The sequence below is a fragment of the Xyrauchen texanus genome, chromosome 7 (genome assembly GCF_025860055.1).
Source record: "Xyrauchen texanus isolate HMW12.3.18 chromosome 7, RBS_HiC_50CHRs, whole genome shotgun sequence".
In the NCBI taxonomy this organism is placed as follows: domain Eukaryota; kingdom Metazoa; phylum Chordata; class Actinopteri; order Cypriniformes; family Catostomidae; genus Xyrauchen; species Xyrauchen texanus.
This window is the reverse complement of record NC_068282.1, coordinates 26,407,533-26,433,715: the sequence shown is the minus strand read 5'-3', so window position 1 is coordinate 26,433,715 and position 26,183 is coordinate 26,407,533. Positions and strand designations below refer to the sequence as shown.

General features: G+C 36.0%; 1 protein-coding gene across 2 annotated transcripts in view; it reads left to right on the top strand.

The window, feature by feature from the left end:
• LOC127646513 (lipoma-preferred partner homolog) overlaps nt 1–26,183 on the top strand; it is a 308,283-nt gene that overhangs the window by 144,795 nt on the left and 137,305 nt on the right. For both annotated transcript variants that reach the window (XM_052130234.1, XM_052130235.1), the window contains exons 4-5: nt 5,877–5,983; nt 17,946–18,068. In XM_052130234.1, coding sequence (XP_051986194.1) covers nt 5,877–5,983; nt 17,946–18,068 — 230 coding nt within the window. The remainder of the gene's footprint in view (nt 1–5,876; nt 5,984–17,945; nt 18,069–26,183) is intronic.

The following is a 26,183-nucleotide window of genomic DNA, read 5'->3' as shown; positions in this document are numbered from 1 at the left end:
GCACCTACCCTTGCCCGGTGGCCAGCTCCCAGACCATCGAAACCTGTCCCTGCCCGGTCGATACCTCCCTGGCCCCCTAACCCTGTCCCTTTGTGCCCCCAGGGACTGCCTAATGGGCCCCGTGGACTGTCTCATCTCCATTTGTGCCCTCGTGGACTGTCTCATTTCCCCCCTGGACTTCCTGTCTGCCCCTTGCACCTCCATGACCTGCCTGTCTTGCCCTCTGTGCCCCCCGGACTTCCTGCCTGCCCATTGTGCCCCCTGGTCTGTCTGTCTGCCCATGTGCCCACTTGGACTGTCTGTTTGCCCCTGATGCCCTCATGTTGTTTTTGTGGGTTTTTGTCTTTTGTTTTTTGTCTTCTAGGATTGTCTGGAAGCCGATCCTTTGAGGGGGGGCTCTGTTATGTATACCCTGTCTTGTTTCACTGTTGCCCTTTTGTTTGCCATTTTTGTCACTTTTGCATTTCTTAGTTTTCACTTTAGTCCCTTATGTAACTCCATAGTCTCTTTGTTAGCGTTCGTGTTTTCTGTCATTGTTTTCACCTGTCCTCATTAGTTTGCCTTTTGCTTCTGTTAATCACCTTGTTATCTTGTTTGAGTTCTGTTCGTTCATTGGCCCCTTTTTCCCATGTTTATGTATTTATACCCTGTTTCTTTGTTCAGTCCTTGTCTATCGTTGTTTGATGTCAGCCTGGTGTGTGTTTCCTTCCCGAGTCCTCTGTTTGTTTACATCGTGTTTAGTTAGCAGTTTTTTATGTTTGATTTCCCCATTGTGGGTTGTTCCTTTGTGTTTACCTGTTTTGTTAATTAAATAAAGTTTAAACTGCGTTTGGATCCGCATCTCCTCGTCTGCCTCGTTGCTCAAGCGATACAATGACATTGAGATATGGCATTTTGGTGCCAGTGTATTTTACAGTTCATAACTGTATATATTAGGGATGCACCGATGTATCGGCTGGCGATATTTATCGGGAAATTATTGACGAAATTAAAATGGTGATCTGAAAAGCAGATTTATTTATAATTAATTTGTAACACACTTTGTAAAAATTTTGTGAATTAAAATGCACAATCCAGAAATAATAATAGCCACAATATGTAGAAGGGTTGGCACTCCTATGAACATATAAAATCTACATTCTTTCTCGTTCTCACATTAATGCGGATAAAACGCCATAAACGGACGTGACAGTTGTGAAAGCGTCACTTACTTATAGGCTACATTATGAGGGAAACCATCCAAAACACTTTGAAACCAGCAGACTTTGACTTCTGAGATTTCAGATATTGCAAATTATATATATTGGAAATTATTTATTGTTAGAACAGTAAAAAAGCACTTTATACATATTTTAAGCATTCCTAAGTGAAACAGTAATCTGATGACAAAATCTGCTAAATGGCAAAATATCTGTATCGCTATCGGCCTATAGTTTTATGTTAAAATCAGTATCAGTATTGGCCAAACATGTTTCTGTTAGTGCATGCCTAATATATATCATTAATTGAACAACCTTTAACATACCAACCAATTGAAATACTTAATTCTGCCTTGTCTGCCTTGCCTGATAAGCACCATAATAATAACAGTGGTAAATAGAAGGCCACATCAGGTTAATACAATTCCATGATTTATTTCTAAACATGTATAGACAGTGAACAGTGTTACACACAGATAAATAAAAAAACACACACACACAACTTCAGAGTAACAAACAACACTTAAATAATGCCCTAAGCAAGGCAAAATGTAACATTAAATACCCAAATGTACATAACTGACAACAGATATAAGAAGTAACTAAAAATAACTTTTTAAATGCAATATAATCAAATGTGATGGATAACGCAGGGACTTTTGACAAAGTGACTTTTTTTTTTTTTTTTTAAGTATGACTACAAATTTTGCATTTTTACAGTGCACAAACAAATATTGACAACTTCTCTGTGCTTTTAGTAGGACATCTCCAAAAACCCCAAACCAGAATGGTGTTTCCAGCCAAATGAAGCCATAAATCAGTTAGTTGTATATCATAGCTAATTAAGAGCAAGACTGAACCAGGAAGGTAGACAGAGTCCGCATGGATAATTACAGATGAAATTATGTGTTTAGGTCTCCATGCCACAGCACATTTTGAGGGTGACTCCGCAAAGCTAAAATATTGGAAATGTCACACTGGTCATTATAACACTTTATCCTTCTCTTCCTGTGAAGGACTATAGGTTTATGCAGCTGACAGAATTTTTCAAATTTTAGGTTCTGTCAAATACTATCTTATTCCGCTTTGAGGGATCATGAAATAAGAAAGAATAAAATGTTGTCAACAAAAAAGAAAAAAAAAAAAAGGCTGACACTGTTTTTATTTGCAGTTTACTCTCAAAATCTGTGGATCAGCAATGAGCACATTTTCTGTTCAGATTTCATCTGTGGTTTGATGATGATGATGTTTGTGTGTTTTAGGGTGTGATAGAATATTAAAATAGTGGATGCAATAGCTCTGTGTGCCCCAAGACTCTACTGATGAGTTTCATGTGATACAACTAAACTGGAGCCCCTCACTGCCAAATGCACCCAGCAGTTAATTTTGTTTACTGTGGTGAGATTAAATGCTGATGCAGAGAGGCTTCTGCTTCAACTTCTGCAGTAAATCAAATTCATATGGGAATTCGGATAGTAGACAAACATGTCAATGCATCAAAATATGTACCAAATAAACATGCAACAGCTACACGGATTACAAAAGTGACATTCTACGAAAAGCATTTCGAGTGCATGACTGAATCTGTCAGTGCAGAAATTGTCATCTCATAAATAGGATGAGAATAAATGCACCTTTGAAATAATATATTTGTCAACTACTGTCCCAGTATCAGTGCCATATGGACAGAGGTTGCACAAAGTTAATAAAGATATTTTTATGCAGTGCAAAGCTCTTAAGGAATACTGGAAAACAAATGCTGACTTGTTGAGTATGCTCAGTGAAAAGTCCAGATTACATAGATTATATAATTCTATTATAGTGTTATGTTTCAAACTGTCCTAAAATTCTAACACATAAACTATCTGATGAAGTGAGCATTTACTGTGTATGCAAACAGATAGCACATCTGCATAAGCACTTTGATTGGATTGGAATAAAACTATTTTATAACAGGTCACATCTCAGAAATTCACACATAATCGTCCCGTTCCAGCAGGAAGTGGGTTTCATCTGCGCTCTTATGCTCTACTGATTTTCATCTAGCCTGTTTTTCTTTAACTTTTTTACTCAACCCTTAACAACATTCATGTTCCTGATTACCAATTATACCTCTCATGGTCCTCTCAAATAACTTTAATTACTGATTAGAATTCAGCTCTCACAAAGCCGGTACTTGAGTGTAATTGCTCAATAAAGAGCGAGTGGAAATGTGTGGAAATAAGTAAGTGTTCCTGCTGGTTGTCTCATTAGTGAGTGAGCACTGCCTTCACTTCCCTGTCTGCATAAATGGAGCCTCTCTCATTCATGGCACAGAAGCCCCCTGGTCTCTCCATAGCCCATCCAGAAACCAGATAACATGCCCCAAACTCAATGACCTCACACCACAGAACACATATATGTCATTGGTACATGTTTTGTAACAGTGTGGCATGAGGCGGTGCACTCTCGAGGCCTCTTTAGAATTTGCTTGCTTGCTTGCTGAGAAGATGAAAGTTGCACATTGTGAGATGTTTCATGATTTGAACATAAAGTTGACCTGATGATTCCTGAGCTCATAGGAAGCCCTGCAACTTTTACGGTAAAGACCGCTGTTTGGTTCTCATGTGAACAAAGCCATTTGAGAGAAAAAGAGAACAAGAAAAAAGTAGAGAAAATGGATGGGATAGACATTTTCCCCTTTTTTATTACTAAATGCTTGAGATACCATAGCTGCAAGATGTTTCACAGAGGTCATGAGATTCTTACATAAACAGTTTACATAAAAAGCTCCTGTGCCATTGCGAAATATCTGATGCATTGATCATAGTAACATTATACTGTTCAAAGAAAATGGCAATGTGACATTTTCTGGATTCCTTTCATTATTTTCAAGACCACAGTTAATTAATTTATCCAGTAGACTTGGAAAAACAACCATTTTAAATATCATTCAGACCCTAAGGATAAATCTACGGTCTAGATTAAAAACTCCAAAAGTCTCTTCAAAGACTTGTAGTGCATGACTGTGAGTTTCTATGGTGTCCTCTAAAAAGGCTTTAATTTGAAAAGCTCTTGTCTGGTTTGGTACTTAGATGGTCAAATGATTCAGTCCTAAATTGGACGCAGAGTGCAGCCAAATCGGAATATAATTTGGCGAGCAGATCCTGATCCTGCCTGAAACATGCAGTGGAACCCAATCCCTGGATTAGCTGTGGCCTTAACAACTCTGCATTTGGCTTGTTGCCGTGCTCTTTGCTGGAGAAATATCCCATCTCACTTGTTTTGAGCACAGTACTTAGATTTTCAATCTCTACAAACACCTGCTTACTACAGATTAGACTGCCTTAGTTAACCAAATTGTTGTCATGATATGCGTTAATCTGTCAGGCACAGTATGTTTAGTATGTTTAAACCCCACTGCCTTTCACCCTTGACACACACACACACACACACACACACACACACACACACACACACACACACACTCTCAAACCTGTTTATAGCGTTGTGGGGACTCTCCATAGACTACCATGCATTTTATGGATTTTATACAGATCTAACTATATTTTCTATCCCTTAAACCTAATCCTCACAGAAACCATTTTGCATTTTTAGATTTAAAAAAAAAAAGAAAAAAAAAAGTTTAATGTTTAATAAGCCATTTCCGTCGTGGGGACCACTGGCTGGGCCCCACAAGGTGGGTGATCTCATGTTTTACTATCCTTGTGGGGATATTTGGTTCCCAATGTAGTATAAACATGTACACACACACACACAATCACACACATGTTTGTGCGGCAATCCTTATGACGACTCTCCATAGACATATTGATTTTTATACTGGCCGAACTATAGATTCTATCCCCTCACCCTAATCCTAACCCTACCCCTAAACCTATCCCTCACAAAACAACTTTATGCGTTTTTACATTTTCAAAAAAACATGGTTTAGTATGTTTTTCATGCGATTTGAATTATGGAAATGTCCTCATAAACGACATTTATAGCATAGTACCCTTGTAATTACTAGTTTGTAACCTAAAAATAAAATAAACCACAAAAATCAAAATCAATCTCGCTCTCTCTCTCTCTCTCTCTCTCTCTCTCTCTCTCTCTCACACACACACACACACACACACACACACACATTTCAAGCTGAAGTACATGTTTGTGCTCGAACATCACCAAATGCTAAAAACCAATTGCTAAAATAGTGATTGTTTTTAAACAGGTTTCCCAAACATTCCCCTCTCTTTCATTGGTCGACAAACAGATGACCACCTCAAACTCATTCCACTGGTTGTGCCAATGTTGCTATGTCAGGCTGACTGCGATGCTCAAACAAGTTTTGATGTGTTCATACTTTACAGAGAGAATTCTTTTTTTTTTTTACGTAGTTAATCATTGTTTATTTTGATATTATAAGTGGCACGCTATAGTATTATATTCTGTAAATCTTTCATCTAGATGCTTTCTAATATCTCCTTTTGACATCTAGGTGTGCAGTAGGTTTATGTCAGTTTGATCTATCAGATTTCTTTAAAGTTAGTCCGCCCACTCTGACCTGTGATGAACTGATTTATCCCAGAGTAAGACAGTTTATCATATTGGCTCATGGTATCACGGTGCATTTTTAATGTTTTAAGGGTATTTGATTGAACTCTTTTCTTGCTGTGTCTTGTGTATTTTTCACAGGGGACTATCCTCCACCTCCTCCACCTGCTGTTGACACCAGCGGGCTTCAGTGCCCCTCCACCTTCCCACCTCCTCCACCCATGGATGAGAGCTCCTTCAGCTTTCAGGTGAGCAATCTGTAATGCAAAGTCATCAATGTATTAAAAAAATTGCAGGTGATCTACAGTGGGGTCTCAAATTCTGATCCCAATTTAAAATCCTTTTATTTAGCTTTTTTTTTAATTTTTTTTATTCTGTAACATTATAATTTATTTTTTATTACAAATGACTTATCAAGAGGTTGAACGATATATCAGTTTTACAGAGTAATCGGTGTTGATAGTTTCTTTTTGGAACCATCGGTTATCATTATTTCTGTGATGAGGAGGAGGGCCGGGCCGGGCCGTGACTATGCATGCCCGTCCCCCAATTGGGCTAATCAGCCTGAGGAGAGGGATTCATTTGGCAGAATTCTGCAATTCGGGAGAGAGAGAGCCACATGCGGTTGCCATGTGTGTTTATGTTGTGTCTTTTTGTTTAATTAAAATATTACTAATTGACTGTTCAGCCGGTTCCCGCCTCCTCCTTTCCCATCCTTACCTTGTTACATTTTCTTTTTTGCTTATTTTTTTATTCCTCATCAATAAATCTCAGCTGGTAAAATATATACATAAAAACTCTTCTTCTGTTAAATTCTATAAAAAGCTTAATTTGGCAAATACTTAAATATATAGAGCATTTGTAATGTAGCAACAATTTATGTATTTCTGATGTGTTTAAAGTTGAAAGTCCCCCGTAATGCACCAAATCTTAATTTTACTAGTTATTATTGAGATTTTGGTTGCACAATAAACTGCTTTTGGGATTTTATTCATTTTGGACTATTGTAGTCTTAATGTCTGTGTTTATCATTATATAAATTGATTTTAAAAAACTATAGGCCGATTAATCTGTTATCTGCCTTTTCCACCACCTTAGTTATTAATATCTGCAAAATCAACTATCAGTCAACCCCATTATTTAAATAATTTGAGTGAAAAATTTCTAAGCATTTATTATGTATCCTTTTTTAAATTTAATTACACCTGCACTCAAGGTGACTCCACAAGTTGATCCATTATTCCAGCATGATTTGAGAATGTTTCAAAGAGTATCTTGTATGAAAGCAAGGAAAATATGTACAGTTAACATGGTCAATGTAACAAATTTACTTCTTAAATGTACACTAGAATTAGTGCAGAATCTTACTTCTTTCTTATTGTTGTTCCATTGTTTTAGATTTTTCAAAATCAAAAACTTTGTCTATTTTCTGTTTTAAATTAGATTTTGAATACGTTTGTATATTCAGGACACATGCCTACAATTCATATCCCTTTTCATGTGTGTCAATGACAAGCAGTCAAAAAAGGCTAACGGATGGCCAAGTATGTGTCTGTTTTGTGGCTGTTTTCCAGGCTTGCTCCCTAATTGTTTGTCACTCACTTCAGTGTTTTGGTATCCGTTTAGAAGCGAGTGAGGGCACCGGGAAGGCTGACACTTATTGGCTCACATCTGTCATTTTCCCCTCAGGGAATCAATCCTCCCTCAAAACCAAATACTAATGTCCATATTCGTCTACTGCTGCCTCAAAACTCTGAATAACATTAATTGGAGTCAAAAACCTCCTTAGTGTTCTTTTTGTGTTGTCCCCATAAATAATGTGTCATACGTTATAATAATTACAAATTATACACATACAAATTGACTGTGTTCCTGAAGTTAGAAACAACAAAGTCATGCTTTTGATTCCCAGGGAATGCATGTTGTGATACAATGCATATCCTGGATGCACTGTAAGTCACTTTTAAGAAAATTGTACATTTAAAACTGTCATCTTTTCACAGCTGTTTAGAGATAAACAATCATTTCACAGATTTGCTATAATACTCAAACACAGATGTGCTGCTAATTGGATGTGACTTAATTAGTGTTACTTGCAAAGACAAGCATCAACATTACTTTTGCTACTATTGCTAGACCTATTAAACTTCAGCATGTAACTTGTCTCACACCATTTGTGCTACAGACTATCTCAAAGCATGCTCTTTTTGTGCTACTGGTAAAAAATGTTAAGTGCTTGACTTTCACCTGGCAGACAATAATAAAAAATAAATTAACATGGGTGAAAAAAATAGACCTACAGTAGATTGAAGCAGGGACCCAAGCCATATCTAGAGGCTAAAATATCATTGGGGGTGGGCTCTTTTGACTTGGGCCAGTAACTAACCAACCAAAACATCCTTGCAACCACAGAACAACGCTGTGGCAACCTCCCACAAATCGTTTTGCACGAGCATGCACCAATTGCATTTTCATGTTAAAATCTGGTTCTTCTGCGTTTCAATAATATCTTAAAGCATTTGCCAATATAACTAAATAATTAGAATTGATTGTTTTATCGGTTATTTTATTATGTGTTCACGTAGTAGTTGCAATCTGACTAATTGTGCTGCAGGACAGGATCTAGTTACTGTTGGGCGATGATGAGACACCACTGTTTATATTTGTGAGACACTTGTATAGTTTTCATCAGTGGTTCAGCAGTATTTTAATACGGCCGCTTTATCTGCTGCTCAGAATATGACTAAAGGCATGTTTTCTGCTCTATTAAAACCCTTCATCAGATCCCGATAGATTTCCCACGAACGCTTCTCTGCATGGGAGGAAGTCTGTCCAGAGGGAATCAGCACACTTGTTTATCTAGCTCAATGGAGTCAGCGTATGTCAGACAGTGTGATCGTAGGATAATTAGGCCAGTATTGAAAATACATCAGACTGTAAGGATACAAGGATCTTGATTCCTTTGGAGAATTGAATGGCATCCTGAAGTCTACAGTTTAACCAGTTTTGCATCTCAGACTGTTAAGAGATCTGTAACCGCACAATGACAGGAGTAGACCGTTTGGATATAGAAAAGGAATCCATAGCATGTAGTGGAAAGCACTTTCGCTAGTATTCATGCCATTCCCCTAAAGAACTTAGTGATAGTTCACGAGAAAATAAAAAATTACTTCCTCATTTTTCTTGCCTTATGTTGTTCCAAACCCTTTGACTTTCTTCCGTGGAACAGAAAAATACTTTCTTTTTTCCCCCAAAAAATTTAAGTAAATCTTGACTGAGGCTTACATTCTGCCTAACATCAGTGTTCCACTGAAGAAAGTCATACTGATGACACTATCACTTTAAAGGAATAGTTCACCCAAAAATGTAAATTCTCTCATAATTTATTCACCCTCATGCCATCCCAGATGTGTATGATTTTCTTTCTTCTGCTGAACACAAAGGATTTTTTGAAATAATATTTCAGCTTAGTAAGTACTTGAAATGCAAGCGAATTGAAGAAATTGTGAACCTCTTAAAAGCACATAAAGGCAGCATAAAAGCTATCCATAATACTCCAGTGGGTAAATCCATGTCTTCTGAAAGAATATGATGTGTCGGTGAGAAATAGATAAAAATGTAAGTCCTTTTTTCCCTGCCCAGTAGGTGGTGACATGTCCATATCCAGCAATGAGGTCTGGACCTTGGTAAATTTTTCATATTCAAAAATACATTTTGAGGCTGTACAACTAAATAAAACAAATAAGTGGTTGGAAACTCCTTTGAGTGTCTGCATGCATGTATAATTTAGTCTATACTGTTGGCTTGATTCTTAAGTGTCCGTAAATACTACAAGAGTGTGACGAAATGGCGCTACCTGAAGCTGTGCAGTGCATTTGTCGAGCAGAGCAGAGTAAAAGCAGGACCGGTCTCACTAATCTGACAAACCTGCTCTGCACATGCGGCATGCTGTCCCGAGGTTAACACAGTTTGAGTCGTGTGCGACCCATTTGAATTTGACACAGAATTCTCTGTTATAAACCCATGTGATATGAGACAGTTCAAGGCTCTGTGCTGAAGCTAGTTGAAACAGCCCGTCATATTAAACTACAGTGACGAGGTAAACAGGAAGACATTGTTCCATTCACACTGGTAATTACAGGCTTTTCATTCCACAAATCAGCACCCTTATAGAAATATACTGGAGAGTTAATGTAGTAAGAACTTTAGTAGTAACTATGGTATATTGCCAGAAATAGTGGCTGTATTTATTGTATTGTATTTATGCATTTGAATATTATTAGCCTACCAAAATATTAAATATTGTATATTAGGGCAATAAAACTCACTTTTATGGAGGTTATTTTTATTATTTGTACATGTGTTTAAGATATTGTTTTTCATAACAAATTCCATAGATTATTTTATATATATATATATATATATATATATATATATATATATATATATATATATATATATATATATATATACACACACACAAATCTTATTTACATCTAACCATGATGATTTTTTATTTTTTTTTTATCTGTGAGTATCTTATTAATACCATAGTTGAACTCTGGATACTATGCACGAACAATGGTAAATTGTCATAAAGGCAACTTCAAAGCAGAATTTAACAAAAATAGCTTTAAAGCCTGGTGTAACGATGCTGGAAACAGGCAGACGAAGAGATAATGGTGTGAAGTGATGAACCTAAGTGCAGTTTATTTCCAAACGTGAACCCTGACTACAAACATGAACAAATCAGAACCATGAATGACTTGACTAGACTTGACTTGACATGACTTGACTGTAGACTAGACATAAACAAAACATGACTTGATTTAAGCTTGGCTTGGGTTGGATTGGATTGACTTCACTTGACTTGGCTTGACTTGGAACAAAACAACAAAGTTACATTCACAATACCTGACACAAAATATTAGGGCTTAAATACACACATGGGTAACAAGACAACCAATTAACAAACAGAACTAAAAACAAGATAACAAGACTAATAAACTAAAACTAATGATAAACTACTGTTGAACTGATAACAAAGTAATTAACCAATGAACCAATGAAAACAAGAACACATGAACAGGGGAAACACATGACGAGATCACTTGAGGGAACAGGAAATCACATGACAGGACACCACATGACCAGAACAGGAACTAAACTAGAAAATAAAAGACAAAAAACAAGAACAAAACACATAAACGTGACACCCAGACACTCATGAATTAGGATGAAGTTATGACTTTTTCCTCATTTGTTCAGTTCTAATGAACATTAATTGAAAATGGTGAATTAAAGGTGCACTCTTTGCTCTAAACTTTTGCTCATGTCATCTTGGACTTACAGTGACACCTAGTGGTGTGGAAGCAGCATCATTCAAAATCAATAGTTTTCAGTTACATATGCCATTGTAGAAATGTACTATTCACATTCAACCATTGATTAATTTAATCCAAGAGTGAAAGTGTCCTAGAAAAAGACGGCTACTGAGTTTAAATGAGTAGTTTTTAGCTGGTCATGTGATTCTAAAATGGCAGCCCCCATGAGGGCGCCCCTGCCCCATGTAGAATAAAACATATTTATAATGTCACTGATATGACTAGAGTCCTCATCTCATGTGAGTGCTCACAATTTTATACATATGTTTAAAAATTATAATTCTTTAGGAGTTAAACTTTTTAAAGGGTAAAAGTGCACCTTTAAATAATTAAGTGTCTGACAAAAGGTAAACAATGTATTATTTTGGATAATATTATTATGTAACAGAGTTAACATAGCCCTAGATAAATGAGTTGTTAATGAACTTTTGCTGATTTCTGAAGTTAATATGAGTACATTTTCTGCCTAACTCAAAATCAATGCTTTGTTGTCTAATTTGCATTTCTATGTGACATAAATTCAGTATTAATATTTTTAACAGCATTTGCGAATAAAAATAATTTCAGTATTATTATTGGTTTCTGCCCTTTAATTTTTCGATAAACATTTTATGTGTAGAATATGTTGCATTTGTAGGTGTAATTTTGGTAAAAGTCTTGCACCTCACCACAGACCTCACTAATTTTCAAACCCTGGTTACGTCCGTGGGTGGCAATATGCACGATGAATGCAAATCAGCAAAAACAAAAGAAGAAGAATGTGAAAGTAAAAGTGTAAGTGGAGATTGATAGTAAAAAAGGACTTAAATGTTGATCTGTTTCTCACCCACACTTATCATGTCACTTCTAAAGATGTGGATTTATCCACTTGAGTCTTATGAATAACTATCATGCTGCCTTTATGTGCGTTTGGAGCTTAAAAGTTTTGATACCCATTCACTTGTATTGTATGGACACACAGAGCTGAGAAATTCTTCTAAAAATCTTTGTTTGTGTTCAGCAGAAAAAATTTATTCATACACATCTGGAATGGTAAATTAAGACAGAATTTTCATTTTTGTGTGAGCTATCCCTTTTAGCTCCTGATTCTGATAACAACCAGTGTGTATGTTCATGTGTTTGTGGGTAATTACCTAAAATGAGTGATGATCCACATTTCATGAATGAAAAAGGGGATGTTCAATTATTTCTGCACCTAAACAGAACTAACAAGAGGAAGAGGCCGTAGTGCAGTGGTGAACATGAATAATCAAATGATACTTGGCCAAAATTATTTTGTTTCTCGTAATTGAACACATAGCAAGGCATGCAGTCTTTATTTAATTTCACTTATCTGTCTATGTGGTTTTTATTTAAACTCAGCACTTAAATCAGCTTCCTCTCTTCAAATGGTGCTTACCAGAATGTAAAAGGATGGCTTACATAACTGATGGAAGTGCTTTATTAGATTCCTATACCTTTTCTTTCTTAACACTCTATCCTGCAATTTAACTAAAGTCTCCAGTTCTCCTAATAGAATAATTACCCAGAAAATATCTCCAAAAATTACTGGAGCTAAAAGGAATATGCTTACTGTTCAATCTTGAGCAGTGCATTTTCAAGTAAAGGCTACACACAATTATTGGTGACTTTAATAAGAAATACTCAAGTAAAGTTTAATTAACAATACTCTATTTCAAGTTCATTTTACTCACTGTACATTACACTCAATGTAGCACTGAATTGCATTTGCAATGAAGCACTAGCATTTCAATTATTATTTAACACTGATACCTTCCCTAGGAATGCTTATTGCATATTATGAGTTTCAGACTCCACAAAACAAGAAATCATTGAAAAATATTTAGTAAATCAACTTGCTAACAAACCCATGCAAGCTCATTAAGTAGATTTTACTTATTTGATTTCCCTATGAAATATTCTCAAATTAGCTAATTAATATGACAATGGTTTCCACTTTGATGGAGCATTGTAAATATAAAAATCAATCATCAATAATATGTATAAGGTAAAACATTAATTGACTTAAGTACAATTGTAGAATTTACCTAATATTTTCAAGTTCACACTTAAACTGACATATTCAATGTGGAAAGTACTACATCTTTTCTGCTATATTGCATCACAAAATATTGTTTTCAGTGTATGTTTTTATTACAGTATTTATAATACTATATCATAATTTATATCTATAATAAAGTTATTGATATACTGTACTGTAAATTGTTCTGTTGATCTTTTTCTGGTGTATGCATGACACAATCTTGATTACAGGAACATGCTAAAAAAAGTCTTGATTCTTCTATGTTTTTTAAATTGCAGCACATAGTATAATGAATAAGTAATAATGAAATGATACAGATAATTGCACTGTGGAAATAAAAGTGGGTTTGGATCACATAATGTATCAGCTCACCATGCATTTATCATCCTTATTTACATAAGCTGTTCTAAGAAAGTTTGTGTGTTTGCTTTTAGTTCAAATTCAAGTTTATCTTAGTTCAGGGCCTTGGCATTAATGATGCCAATCTGTGTTTGACCTCTCCCCTGATTGCCTGGGAAGGTTTTCAGGGCCTGCTCTGATCCAAATATAGAGGCATGTAAAGGCTGTAATAGGTTGTGACAGGTAATCCAAACAGATAACATTAGAGCAAGAGTCAGTTACTGATCCTGGCCTGTGAGCTCAGTGGCCTCAGGCAATCGCAAGATCTGATCTGACCTCTCTTCTCTTCTCTTCTCTTCTCTTCTCTTCTCTTCTCTTCTCTTCTCTTCTCTTCTCTTCTCTTCTCTTCTCTTCTCTTCTATCCTATCACTGAATGATTTTATTTTATTTGGAATAATTATATTAGATTAGAATAATAATTTTGATTCTGTTTTAGTTTACAGTTTGTGTATATATGTATATATATATTTATTTATTTTTTTTTTACTTTATTTTAAAATACATTTAGTTGCTAGTTGCAGGAGCAAATGTAACTCGCAGTTTCCATCACAAGCAACCTAGTTGACACTTTCTCAGCACATGAGAAAAATAAGTGTGATTGTATTAATTTGGGAAAGATTTTGGATATCCAGGGTTTTGAAGAGTTGAAGAGTCTGAATTTTGAAGAGTTAGAATTTAAACGTATCTATTTTATCTCAAGATTGTTCATAAAAATAATAATAAAGGTCGGTGTCAATTACAGTATAACACTTTTTATGAAAAAGAAATTGTGGAATTAATTGAAATATCTTTAAAATGTGTAATGATCATTGTATCCATTACCAGTATCTAGCTGTTTTTGATGTATGAGTTAATGAGTTTTAAGTAAGTCTAACTACATTTTTATTATTATGTAATAAGGTAGTAAAAGAATTCAATCCATTGTTAACTCTGATTCTTTTTGTTCATCTGTAATTTATGTTCTATTTATTAATGCATCCAAAAGAAGCACATTGTGTTGTACATATTAACATCTTTTGTGGATATTCTGCTCAGCAAAATAAAAAGTTCTTGGGGTGTCCCCTTCATCATTCTACATACACAAAATATTTAGAAAAAAACCCTGACCTTCCCATTAAGGGATCTCAAAACCACAAATCTTACCACTCCCACCCTGTAGTTTCACTCACTCTCTCGCTTCACAGACACTACCAAACTTTGTCAAGCACTTATGCACAAGAAGGGCTTTTATTTATCTAGTGTTATGTAAAGATGAGGGAACAGAGAGAAGAGACCACAGAGGACAAGGAGCAATATCAGTGTCCTTCAACTGTGAGGGGAGAAGGTTGTTTTGCCTTCTTTGATGACGAGCGAGAATGCTGTCAAAATTTTACCCTCACACCTTTCTTGTCACATGGCTGCCGATCTTCAAATGCCTTTGATATATTTTTTTCTTTGCCCCCTTTCCAGACATAAAGGACAGAAGTCAGTGATTGCAGATGTATTGCTCATCCAACACTTAGACTTTTGAGTAAATTGTTATACAGTCTTTTCATGAGAACAGTTTGGAAGACTGGGTAGCCTTAGACAACATTACAGCACAAACCATCATCATCATTTTATTTTGGAATTTACTAACTTTACAGAGTCATTGAGAAACCCTTATTGCTCAACCACTGTTCAAAATAGTTTTAATACAATTAATTAGAGAATTTCAACAACATTTTTTAGATTATTGCATGAAAATCAATCAATTTCAAATCTTAATGGTTTAGTTCTACTGCATTAAATACAACATATATTTAATAAATAAATAATAATAATTAATCAATCTCAGTTGTTATTTGTTTATCAGCATTATCTGTATTGCTGCATGACTTCCTTCAATCATTATAAAGTACAAGATTAAAGGGATAGTTCATCCAAAAATTGTATTCTGTTATGCACCCTAATGTTGTTCCAAACCTTAGACAAAGAAAGTCGTATGAGTGGTCAATTGATCATTTTTATTTTTTGGTGAGCTGTTCATATAAAACCTAATTTATAATGACTGAGTTAAACTCTAATAAGTTTACAGGACTCAAAAAAGTCAAGGCAATCAGTTACACAATTTAGTTTTTAATTGAATAAACTCCCAAGTTTAAGTTAATAGAACTTTCAGATTTTGATTTTGTACTACACATCCATGTTAATTGCTCTTAACTTGAAATATTGAGTAAGCTAACTCATACATTTTGATGGTTTTAAATTTAACTCTTTGGCTGAACTTACATTTCAGAAGAGGGAACTAACAAGATCTAGCTAGAACAAAGCATGCTGGGAAAAAGACATCTCCTGCCCAGTTTCAGTTAAATTTAAGTTCCTATATATTTAATGAGGCAAGTGCATTAAACTAAAAATGATATAACAATACAGGTTGCTTGAAATGTGTCAGTTTCGTGAACTCAAAAGAATAGGAAAGTTCCAAATACTCATCAAGGCTAATTTATTTGAACTAATTTGTATGATTACATTTTTTTCCCCATTCAAACCAATTAATTGTTTTGAGCAGTAGGGTTTACAGTAAATGGCACTCAGTCCATTATGGTATGGCACAAAGCTTCTCTAATTGACTAATTCAACTAACTCAATTCAATTGTTAGGGCAAATTTTATTTCAGAACATGGAATACTTGTACATTCACCATATTGTTATGCATTATGTGTCATTTGTAATGTAATAATACATTAAAGGGTGCAATAAATGGTGCACCTCATCAGAGGTTCACCAGGGCACGTTAGGGAAAGCACATAGAATGATAATAATATCATGATGTCAAATAAACAGATAAATAAATAAAAATTAATAGCTTAATAAAGCATACTCCAGCTTTATAGACCTAAAGCTATGGCTTTATTATACTTTTAAATGTCGACAGCACAGGCATGTCAAGCCAGAGCACATCCATTTCCTTCACTTTCGCACAAACTGGATTCGCGGCCTCAAAAATACGCTGCTCTTTTATTAACTCTCCTTGCTCTCGCTCAGAGAGTGTGCGTGTGCTCTCAAAACATGTCCAGTGCAATTGTGAATATATTATAACACCATACAGCTCTTCCTCTGTTCCGTAGTATATCGAGGGAGAAACAATACCAGAGTATGAGGAATCAACTCGCCATTTTGCCAGTAACTTTTTTTTAACTGTTAGATAATACTAATGTAGGATATTTTTTTTTTTAGTATTGTAAGAATGATATCCGAATGCTCGCTGACAATGTAATAGACGTGAGTGAATCAAATGACATATAAATCGTCTATTAAGAACATCTGTAGCTACTCTTGTCTTCTTACAACTTTCACCTGTGTGGAAAACTTAGCTGCACAAGTATATCTCGTACGCATAAAGGATTTTCGCAGAACTCGAACATGTGGCGGCATGCATGTAGAAAATCTGAAAATATATGGAACAAAATCACAATGTGTCCATTATTACAAGTATAACATGATATCAGGTCGACATGTCTTAATGTTTTTGGGACCATTGCAGTTGTATTTAGAGACGCAGACTGGCTCATTTTATGCGTGTGAATCGCAAATATAGGCTAAAAACAGTCTTGTAAATTTTGTCAGGATTGAGCTTACTCTTTATGACTTTAAAAACCCCTGCAATAATACACTGTGTACTGCAACAAAAGATGTTGTGTATCTTACCTTGAGACTTAGTGAGTACTCTCTGAACGACACATGAATCAAGTGAGACCCAATATTTAGATTAAGTGAGTTGGGATATTTATTTATGGATGTGCGGTGCTACCTCTGTGTAAACATCTTGAAAAGAAACCTGCAATCGGAGTGTGAATAAAACTGAGAGAGTGAAGGCTTTGTTATCATTAGTTTGGGAGAAACTGGGTGAAACTTTCAAGAATAGTGAAAGCAGTGAGTAAGCGGACAGAGAGAGAGAGAGAGAGAGAGAGAGAGAGAGAGAGAGAGAGCGCGAGAGCTAAGGGGCGATTGAATTAATATGAGTTGAGCTCACAAACAAAGCATTATTTGTTGTTTTCTTTTTCTCTTTCACATCACAAAGAAACTTTTTTTTTCCCATCCAATTGCCTCTCATTATTACAGTAGTTCTCTCACAGTCAATTGTCTGAGGCAATGATTAATTTTAATGTACACTTGAACATGTACAGAAAAAACACAAAGAACAAAACTATCACCGCTTGCTCTGAAGGTATTGACTATTAGTAGCCAAGAGCAGAAAACATGCTGTATTGAACCTTTAAATTGCCTTTCATTGTTTGTAATATTTGGGTATTTTTCCTTCATTTTTGAATTTCAAGTGTGATTAAGTAGGTTAGCTGATTTAGAGCAACCCTCTTTCAAAAAGACCTAGTTTCATTACAGGCTATTGTGTCTGTGTTTTAGATAAAGGGACCAGAGAAAACTCTGGAAGAGCGACGTTCCAGTCTGGATGCTGAGATCGACTCCCTGACGAGCATCCTGGCCGACCTAGAGAGCAGCTCCCCATACAAACCGCGCACGCCACAGGTTCGATCATTACATCACACCTCCACACAACCACGAGCCATATTCATTAAACATACAGGGGCCCCAAAAAAGTATTTGGACACTTAAACCTCAATTAATATATATATATGTATATACTTGCATAGAATTATTTAAGAAAAAAATAAATATAATTTATTTGAAAGAAATATAGAATAAATACACTTTTAACGAATCATTTTACTAAAATATTTCTGTTTTATATATATATATTTATATATCGTTCAAAATGAAGACAAAAAGTAGTCCATAGTAAATGTGATGGACTACACTAGTGATTATTTTTGCTAAGTCACCTTAGCAACTTGAGGGAACTGATTTCATACATCCACTAAATAACTTTGACACCAGTTGCTTAAAAGTCTTATCTTAAGCATCATTTGTTTGCAGATAGCTCTTGTTTTTATATTTTGTCATCTAATGCAATTAAATGCATTTCAAGTGTGTCTTAAGTGCCAAAAATGTGTCAATACACTTTTTGGTGTCACTGTATATGCAGTGGAACCATATTGAAGATATTCTGAAGGGTTCTCAGTTTTAGAAATCCAGTGCAACATCAATCATTGGTCAAATGTTGCTTTCAATATAAAGAGTTAAGACAACTCATGGTAAGCATATTAATGTGGGTTTGGCATATTGATGGTATATTGGTCTTGGTGGACTAGATGTGCTATGCTTCTGCTGCAGAGCAAATACAGAAACTTGCTACTACTAGAACATACTTCGACATGCTGAGTTAAGCATGTCTACATGCTGCTGCTGCTGCTGCACAGTTAGACAAACACAATAAATAGTGCATCAAGCATGTATCAGATGCTGCTGCATAATTAGACATAAATACAATGCCCAACAAAGCAGGGAATCTGCACAAACGCATAACACAAAACACAACCCCCCAAACCAGCAGATCTACCACCAAGACAGCTCTGCTGCTACATTGAAAAGCCACGTGCACTGAGTGTATGCTAGCTAAGTGTGCCTGGGCCTGCTTGGCCGAATGGCTTAAATGGCTAGTGACCTGACTCATAATGTGTACCTGAACCAGGAAATCCCAGAGCTTATTTATCTTGTGAATTAGCCTAGTTATGTGTAGACTTATTTAAACTAATGGCCTACAATAGTGATGTGTGCCAGTGCCTTATTTGGCTACGGCTTACCTTCTTAAAGGCACACTTTTATGTTTTATGGCCAAAAGCAAACCTTACCGTGCAAGCTGTTAGAAGAAAAAGCCCTAGTAACCACAGGAGCAAATAGCATTTTTAGAGAAAAAACTCTCACAGGGCTCTGCAGTGAAACTGGCCTACTTGCAAACGGAGTAATTTGAAACGATAGAGAGAGTACATAAGTTGATTGGCTACCTGATTACATGCCAAAGGACATACAGTATAAGCCTACACCACGTAAGCCGATTTTCTTGACATATAATTAGCTGATTGGCTAACAGGTAAGTTAAAGGATCCTGTCAGCTTACGCCATGTGGAGATTCATGTTTGAACTTTGAATGTTTGAACTGATTTGTTAAATAACAAATCTTAAGATTCTCCTTAGAATGTAATGTGGTGCCCAGCAAATTACTTCACCATAATAATGCAGGACATATTACTCTTGGAAAGAAACAGAATGTGTCATCCATAATTCTGTTGAGGAATAGAAAATATCTTGGTTATTTTACTTCTGACTTATTCATTAATATTTGATTGCTACAAATGGAAACACACACACACACACACACACACACACACACACACACACACACACACACACACACACACACACACACACACACACACACACACACACACACACACACATTTAAAACCCAAATATCACCTATAAAGTCCAATTAGCCAACTTAGTCTGAATTAAAATACAGATAAAAAGCAAATCACAATGTGTAAGTGTACCAGTCATTTTTCATTTTTGGAAAGTGTTATGAGTCTAAAATTATTATGACCCATATCATTAATAGATATCAAATGAAGTTAAGAGCAGACACTCAAGTTGAGCCCTAGGGCACTTTACTAAATAGTTCAACATACAATGAATGTAGGCCAGTGCATTCTGACTCAATGCTGTTGCATTTGGGACAACCACAAGTCCCTTCTGTCGGCAAACAGCACGCCTTATTATATGGCCAAAACTTAATAATGGAGAGTTCTGGCTCTGAACTTAGAAACACCCTGTTTATTGGCAAGCAGACTCTATTCATTTCTCTTCTCTGGGGTAAGTCTCTTCCATTTGCTGATCTCTAGAGTACTCAAGCACTCTTCTGAAATTATCATTGAACATGAAGTCTGCACAAACACAGCCCGAAAAAACAACGAGAAAAATCTCCACCTTAAAACTACCCACTAACACATTGAGAGTTAGTGTCTAATTCCCTCCTTATTTTATTTTTTTACATATTTTGATGTGGAGAGGAATTAGCTATCCCTGCAGTTTCTTGTCCTGGTGTATATTCAGTGGTTGTGAATCTAAGACATAGTGCCATGTTTTCCTGACAATTTCTAGCCATCATTCAACGATGCTGCAGGCACTCTTGGGGGAATAAGAGTGGTGTGGGGTCAAGAGGTCAGATATCAGTGTCTGAGCCAAAAGCTCTGTTTTCATTCAGAGTAAAACATGGTATGACCTCAGTTCCTGCAAATGCAGAGGCAAGTGGTGCCATACTCAGAGAGAACATTATTGTTGCTCTCAGCGAAGTAAGTACTGTAAACACTCTCTCTCTCTCACACAAACACACATAGAGAAATATTCTCACACTCAGCAAAAGCACACAAACAAGTACACACTTACAGGCACACATTCTCAGAGGTCCTGCACCTGCTCACTTTTGAAGTGGCAGGTAAGTTTTTCCTAAATAAAATATAGTCTAAGTGCAGATCTTTGTAAAAATACCTTGTGAGAGCTACAAGTAACAGGAAGGATTCTGAAAGTTTTTGTCGGTAGGACTTGAAAAATGTATACACATTTGTATGGGCCAGGCAGGAAAAACACCATATTAGAGAGAAAACAGTCTGAGTAGTTTCTGTAATGGGGGTTAAAACTCAGGATCAACCTCAGTCTCTCTGATATCTGCCTGCTCATTTGGCTTGTTCTGACTGCATTTGTCGACCAGAGAACTGAATAAATCTGGAGATGGTTGTGTGATAGTACTAAAATCATCTAGAGTATGCAGCTATTATTTGAAGATTTGGATGTCAGAAAATGCCTCTTTCTTTTTTAAGTCTCCCCAAACCAAAACACTGTGTGATTTAAAGATCTGCAAACTATATGATAGTGTCTGGGACCTCTTCTATTCTATTTAAAAAAAGAAAATTGACAGTGTTTATGCACATCTGCTTGTGACCTCTTAAGATGTTCGAGGGGTGTTTAATCATTTGATTATATGGTAAAATGTCATAATAAAATGAAATATTTGATTTTTAATAAGATATTTTTTGTACTGAAAATTTCTCATTTAATTTTAGAGCTACCATGAAGATTTAATGGTCAGTTTTCAGCATTTTTTGTCTGAAATTTACTTGCCAGCACTTAAAACTATTTGTAAAGTGTCTTTATTCATTCTCATTATAAATAACAGGCAACTAAATTACAATATATATTTTTTATGATATTTTAAATAAAAAAATAATTTGACAGTTTTTTTAAATAATTTTTTTAATGGTTACCTGCACTTAAAATCACTTGCAAGAGTATTTAATACTTAAAATGTTATAGCAACTTTACATTTTTGGCGTTTTCTATTTAAAATGTTAATTTTAAAATGTTTTAACCTGTTAATGTTTTTCAGAGCGCCCACGCTCTGAAGCGTTCTGTGTTTACATTTGTTCAAAGTTACTCCAGAGTTTTAATATAAAGAACGTAATTAATCTTGACAAACTATATATCATTAAAAAGTTCTAAGCCTCAGACATCGATGTAAGACCAATGTTTTACAGTAGACATGTTACTGCCAGAGTAATTTCTTAATTTATTTAAAAATATCAAAGCGAGTGTTATGAAAATGAAACGGTTGTTATGAAACACATACCTATTGACCTGTTTCAGTGACATTACTTTCCCCCGCAGCCACCATATTTGTGACACTTGGCCACACCACTGCTGTGAACATCTCTCATTCAAATGTTACAAATGTTAGTGTTTTCTGCTCTAATTTGGTCAAAATATTACAAAACATCTGTGATGATCCCATCTGTATAAATGTAAGAGCTGCTTTTAACTCATGAAGAACACACAGTAAGCAATCGAGGCATATTAGTGAATATGGCATATATTGTGTTTACATTGCAGTCTGGCAGTGTGAATAAAGTCTGTGCTTCATGATCTTATGATGTATTGTTTTTGACTAACATTAGTATTAGTAAAGTATACACATTAAATATATACTATATATTCACATCATGATGTGCGTTTTCATTCATTATAACGTGTTACAATTATCACATGAATTTGTACATCTGGGTGTTATGAATAGCATCGTCCTATGCGCATGTCCAGTTTAATTGTATCCGAATCAATGATGGTATAAAAATAATTGACATCTAAATAAATGCTTAAAGCTTTTTCCCTGCTCTCCCCTATCATCGCTGCTTGACTTTGGTCAAATTAAGCCGTCACTTAAAAGATATCCAACTTTAGTGAAAGAAAAATTACATTTTGGCTCTGGTAATTAAACAGCAGTATCACCGTTTCAAGATTCATAAATAGAAACAAAAAAGACTTTTGCTGCATTCCACAGCATAGCACAATGAAGAAATATGGAATTTTGGTCACAAACATGGCAGCGGGATCATACAGTGACATGAAAGTCACATGAAAGAGGTCAGTAGAGCTGTTCAGACATGACGTTAATTTGTAGGCAAACCCGGAAGTCTAATTTGCCATAGGATCCCTTTGTATTTTCCTATGGGTTTTTATAATGGAGTTTTTGAACTTATGAGTAAAATAAGGTCTGTGGTAACAATTAATTGAAGAAACGGTGTCTCGGACCACCAACCTGGAGCTGCAGCTGCGATTTATGAGTTTTGATGTTGAAAAATGGGCTGAGGAGGGATGTTGAATCCCACAAGTTGTTTTGCTGAAAGGGTACAGCAATTGAATACAGGGTTATATCACTGATATTGAAGGTAAGGTTGTAGGCTACATCAAACATCAAACATGTATAGTCTGTGTGCCCACTAAATAGACAACATGCAGTTTGGAAAATATTGTTGGAATGTTCCATGACTTCCCACAACATGCTGGGCCTTTAGATTATCATAATTTCATAGAAATATCAACTGACTTATCTCATTTGTTTCTATAACTGTTTTTCCTGGTGGAATTTCCATCTGAAGATTCCTTTGACCTCGGTCAGTCTAATTGTAATTGCAAAGCTCGCCTGGGTCACTGCAATCATCAAATTGGGTTACTGTATACCCTGGCACATATATTATACTTGAATGCAAATCTGTCCCACCTATTGTTAGTAAAACAGTCCTGCCACAGACATGGCATATTCCATCACATACTTTGGGCCTAAACCTATAAATACTGTGAAAATTTCTAAATGAAAGCCTCGAGCAGCTCATCCCCCTCCAACGACCTATAAAAGATCCTGTCATGAAATCATACCCAACATCTATTGTCCTGTTCCAACCTCTCTACCAAGCGATCAGTTTGCTAATGATCTTCAAGACAGCCTTGCCAAAATCAGAAGCAACAGCCAAATGTACAAGTTGCTGGTAGCATCAAGCAAATACCCAGTGAACAAAGTTGAAAATGAATTTGGAGATCAATCTTGCCCTGTAGATCAATCTTAACGCTACCAAGACATTGGTACCTCTGACCACCACCCAACGTTTCCTTTCGGAAACTACACCACCGCAGGGTAAAGCTACTTCCGCTATGGCTTTGTGGCTATTAAATTAGTATACATTTGAATAACTCGAATAATGCTTCTTACCTCTTTGGTATGGTCTGTTTTCCAACGAGTGACAATTTAATGTACACAACTTATTTATCATCTTTTCCCAACTGATTCGGCTACTCAGGCTGTAGTCGCTTATAATATGCTTGAGTTTATATAATGTAAGAAATATGCACTAGATGATTTGTATTTTGTCCTGTTTACCATTCTGCGTTTAGGCACTAATGCTACATGCAGTCATAATCGCAAGGCATGGTCTTGGAAAGTGTTTCATATAAGTCAGCGTTTAAATAGAACATTATCAGACTTGTGGCTTTAGCTCCATTGTGTTTCTATGCCCAAAGAAGGTCAGTGGCATATATTATTTTATAAATATGTTATGGCAATAACTTTTTTTCCTCATGACTATTAATTCTGACTGTTGAACAACAAACTTGCATGTGTCTTCTTTCAAAAGAGACCACAATTATGTGTAATAACAAGGGAGTGATGAACTATAGCCCTTGATTTTTGAGTTGGAATTTTTGGCTTGTAGTCAAAACAAGGTGGCACAGGTTGAACATATTTGTAAATAATTTATAAATTTGTTATGATATATAATTAATTTAAAGTAGTCATGAAGATTACATTTTTAGTTTTCAATACTGTATAATATATATACAGTATATATTTAAAAATACATTTTAATAGTAACCAGCACTTGAAATGTGCCTCGCTATTTTTCTGTTTTACACACACTCACATACGCACACGCCCACTTACATACATTCCAGCTGATGCTGTTTCTGGCTGATTAACTTGAGTTAACCTTTTTTATCCACCCAGCTGATCTGCCAGGCCTTTATTTTCCCCTCTGTCTATCTTGTATGAATTATTTGTTAGATTGACGCAGGCCTTGTTTAATGTGCCAGGTTTTATAGCTAAGGACATTGGCACAGCTGCTCTGTCTTTATTCTGCCACTTGTGTAAGCAGATAGAAGCTGTGTCCTTAGTTTACAGTGCTCCCAAATCACAAAGCCTTTTCTAAAAAATCGATTGGAGCACTCTTCCCCTTGTTTCTGCTTTGAGCTTTAAGGAAAGGGACTTTATCCCTGTGTGCTTTGAGAATTGCTGTATGGACCTGCTTTGTGGTCTTTATCGACTCCTAAATGTGAAATAGCAACTGAATTTGTTTTGCTGCTTTGACTTAGCCTGTTGCTTTTCAACCTATCAAAGCAGTTTCCTTTGCTTTATTTGGTGCACGGTAGTGTAAAAGGAAGTAATGAAATGTGATCATTATATATACCCCATTTGCTTCCATCATATATCACCCCAGCCATAACCCTGGCCCTGCAACACACACACACACGCATTACTGTAGAATTCATCCAAGAGGCAATTCTGAGTTTGGCATAGATTAGCATAGACACTTTCCCCTTGCATTCACAATGTTGAATCAGAAGTACTTTACAGTATATGGGGGAAAAGTATGTAGGCAAAAAGTGTGTATTGTGATAACTTTTAGATTGAGCTACCAGCAGTAATGCTTCACTCAGCTCTGTTTCAGCTAATGAAGTGTTCAAGCAAATAATATCAGTTGACAAAGAGTGATCAATAAGCCAGATGAGTGTCAAAACAGAGCCTTCATCACAGCTTGAGTTACTACTTAAGTCGCAGAGGGACAGTCAATGAACATAATCTATCTTTATCCAATCATGTGACTCAGGGCCAGGGGCGTCGGACTGGGGGGGTAAAGGGTACCGAGTACCCAGGGCCCGAGGCAGGGGGGGCCCCTTAGAAGTCAGTTTTCTATACATACATATTTGGTACGGGGGCCCAGCAAGATGGTTTGTACCCAGGGCCCAAAATTTGGTGCTACGCCCCTGCTCAGGGCCATAATCACTGTATCACTGCACCCTCTTTTTTATGTTTCCATGCATGTGTGGACGTACTTTGCTATAGTTTGGGCACAAGTTATGCATATTCTGTATTAAGTTTGTCATTTTTGCTTCCGTTGCGAATATCAGTGTGATCATTTATCACTAGATTGACCTCTCAACAGTTGCTTGTGGACTACAACATAATAAGAGACTTTCTTTCCCAAACTTGGCCTTTGGCTGAGCACAAACACAGGCTTACCACAGCAGGATTTGTTAAAAAAAAAAAAAAAAAAAAGCATCTCTGTTGGATTCAAAGAGTGATGGCTG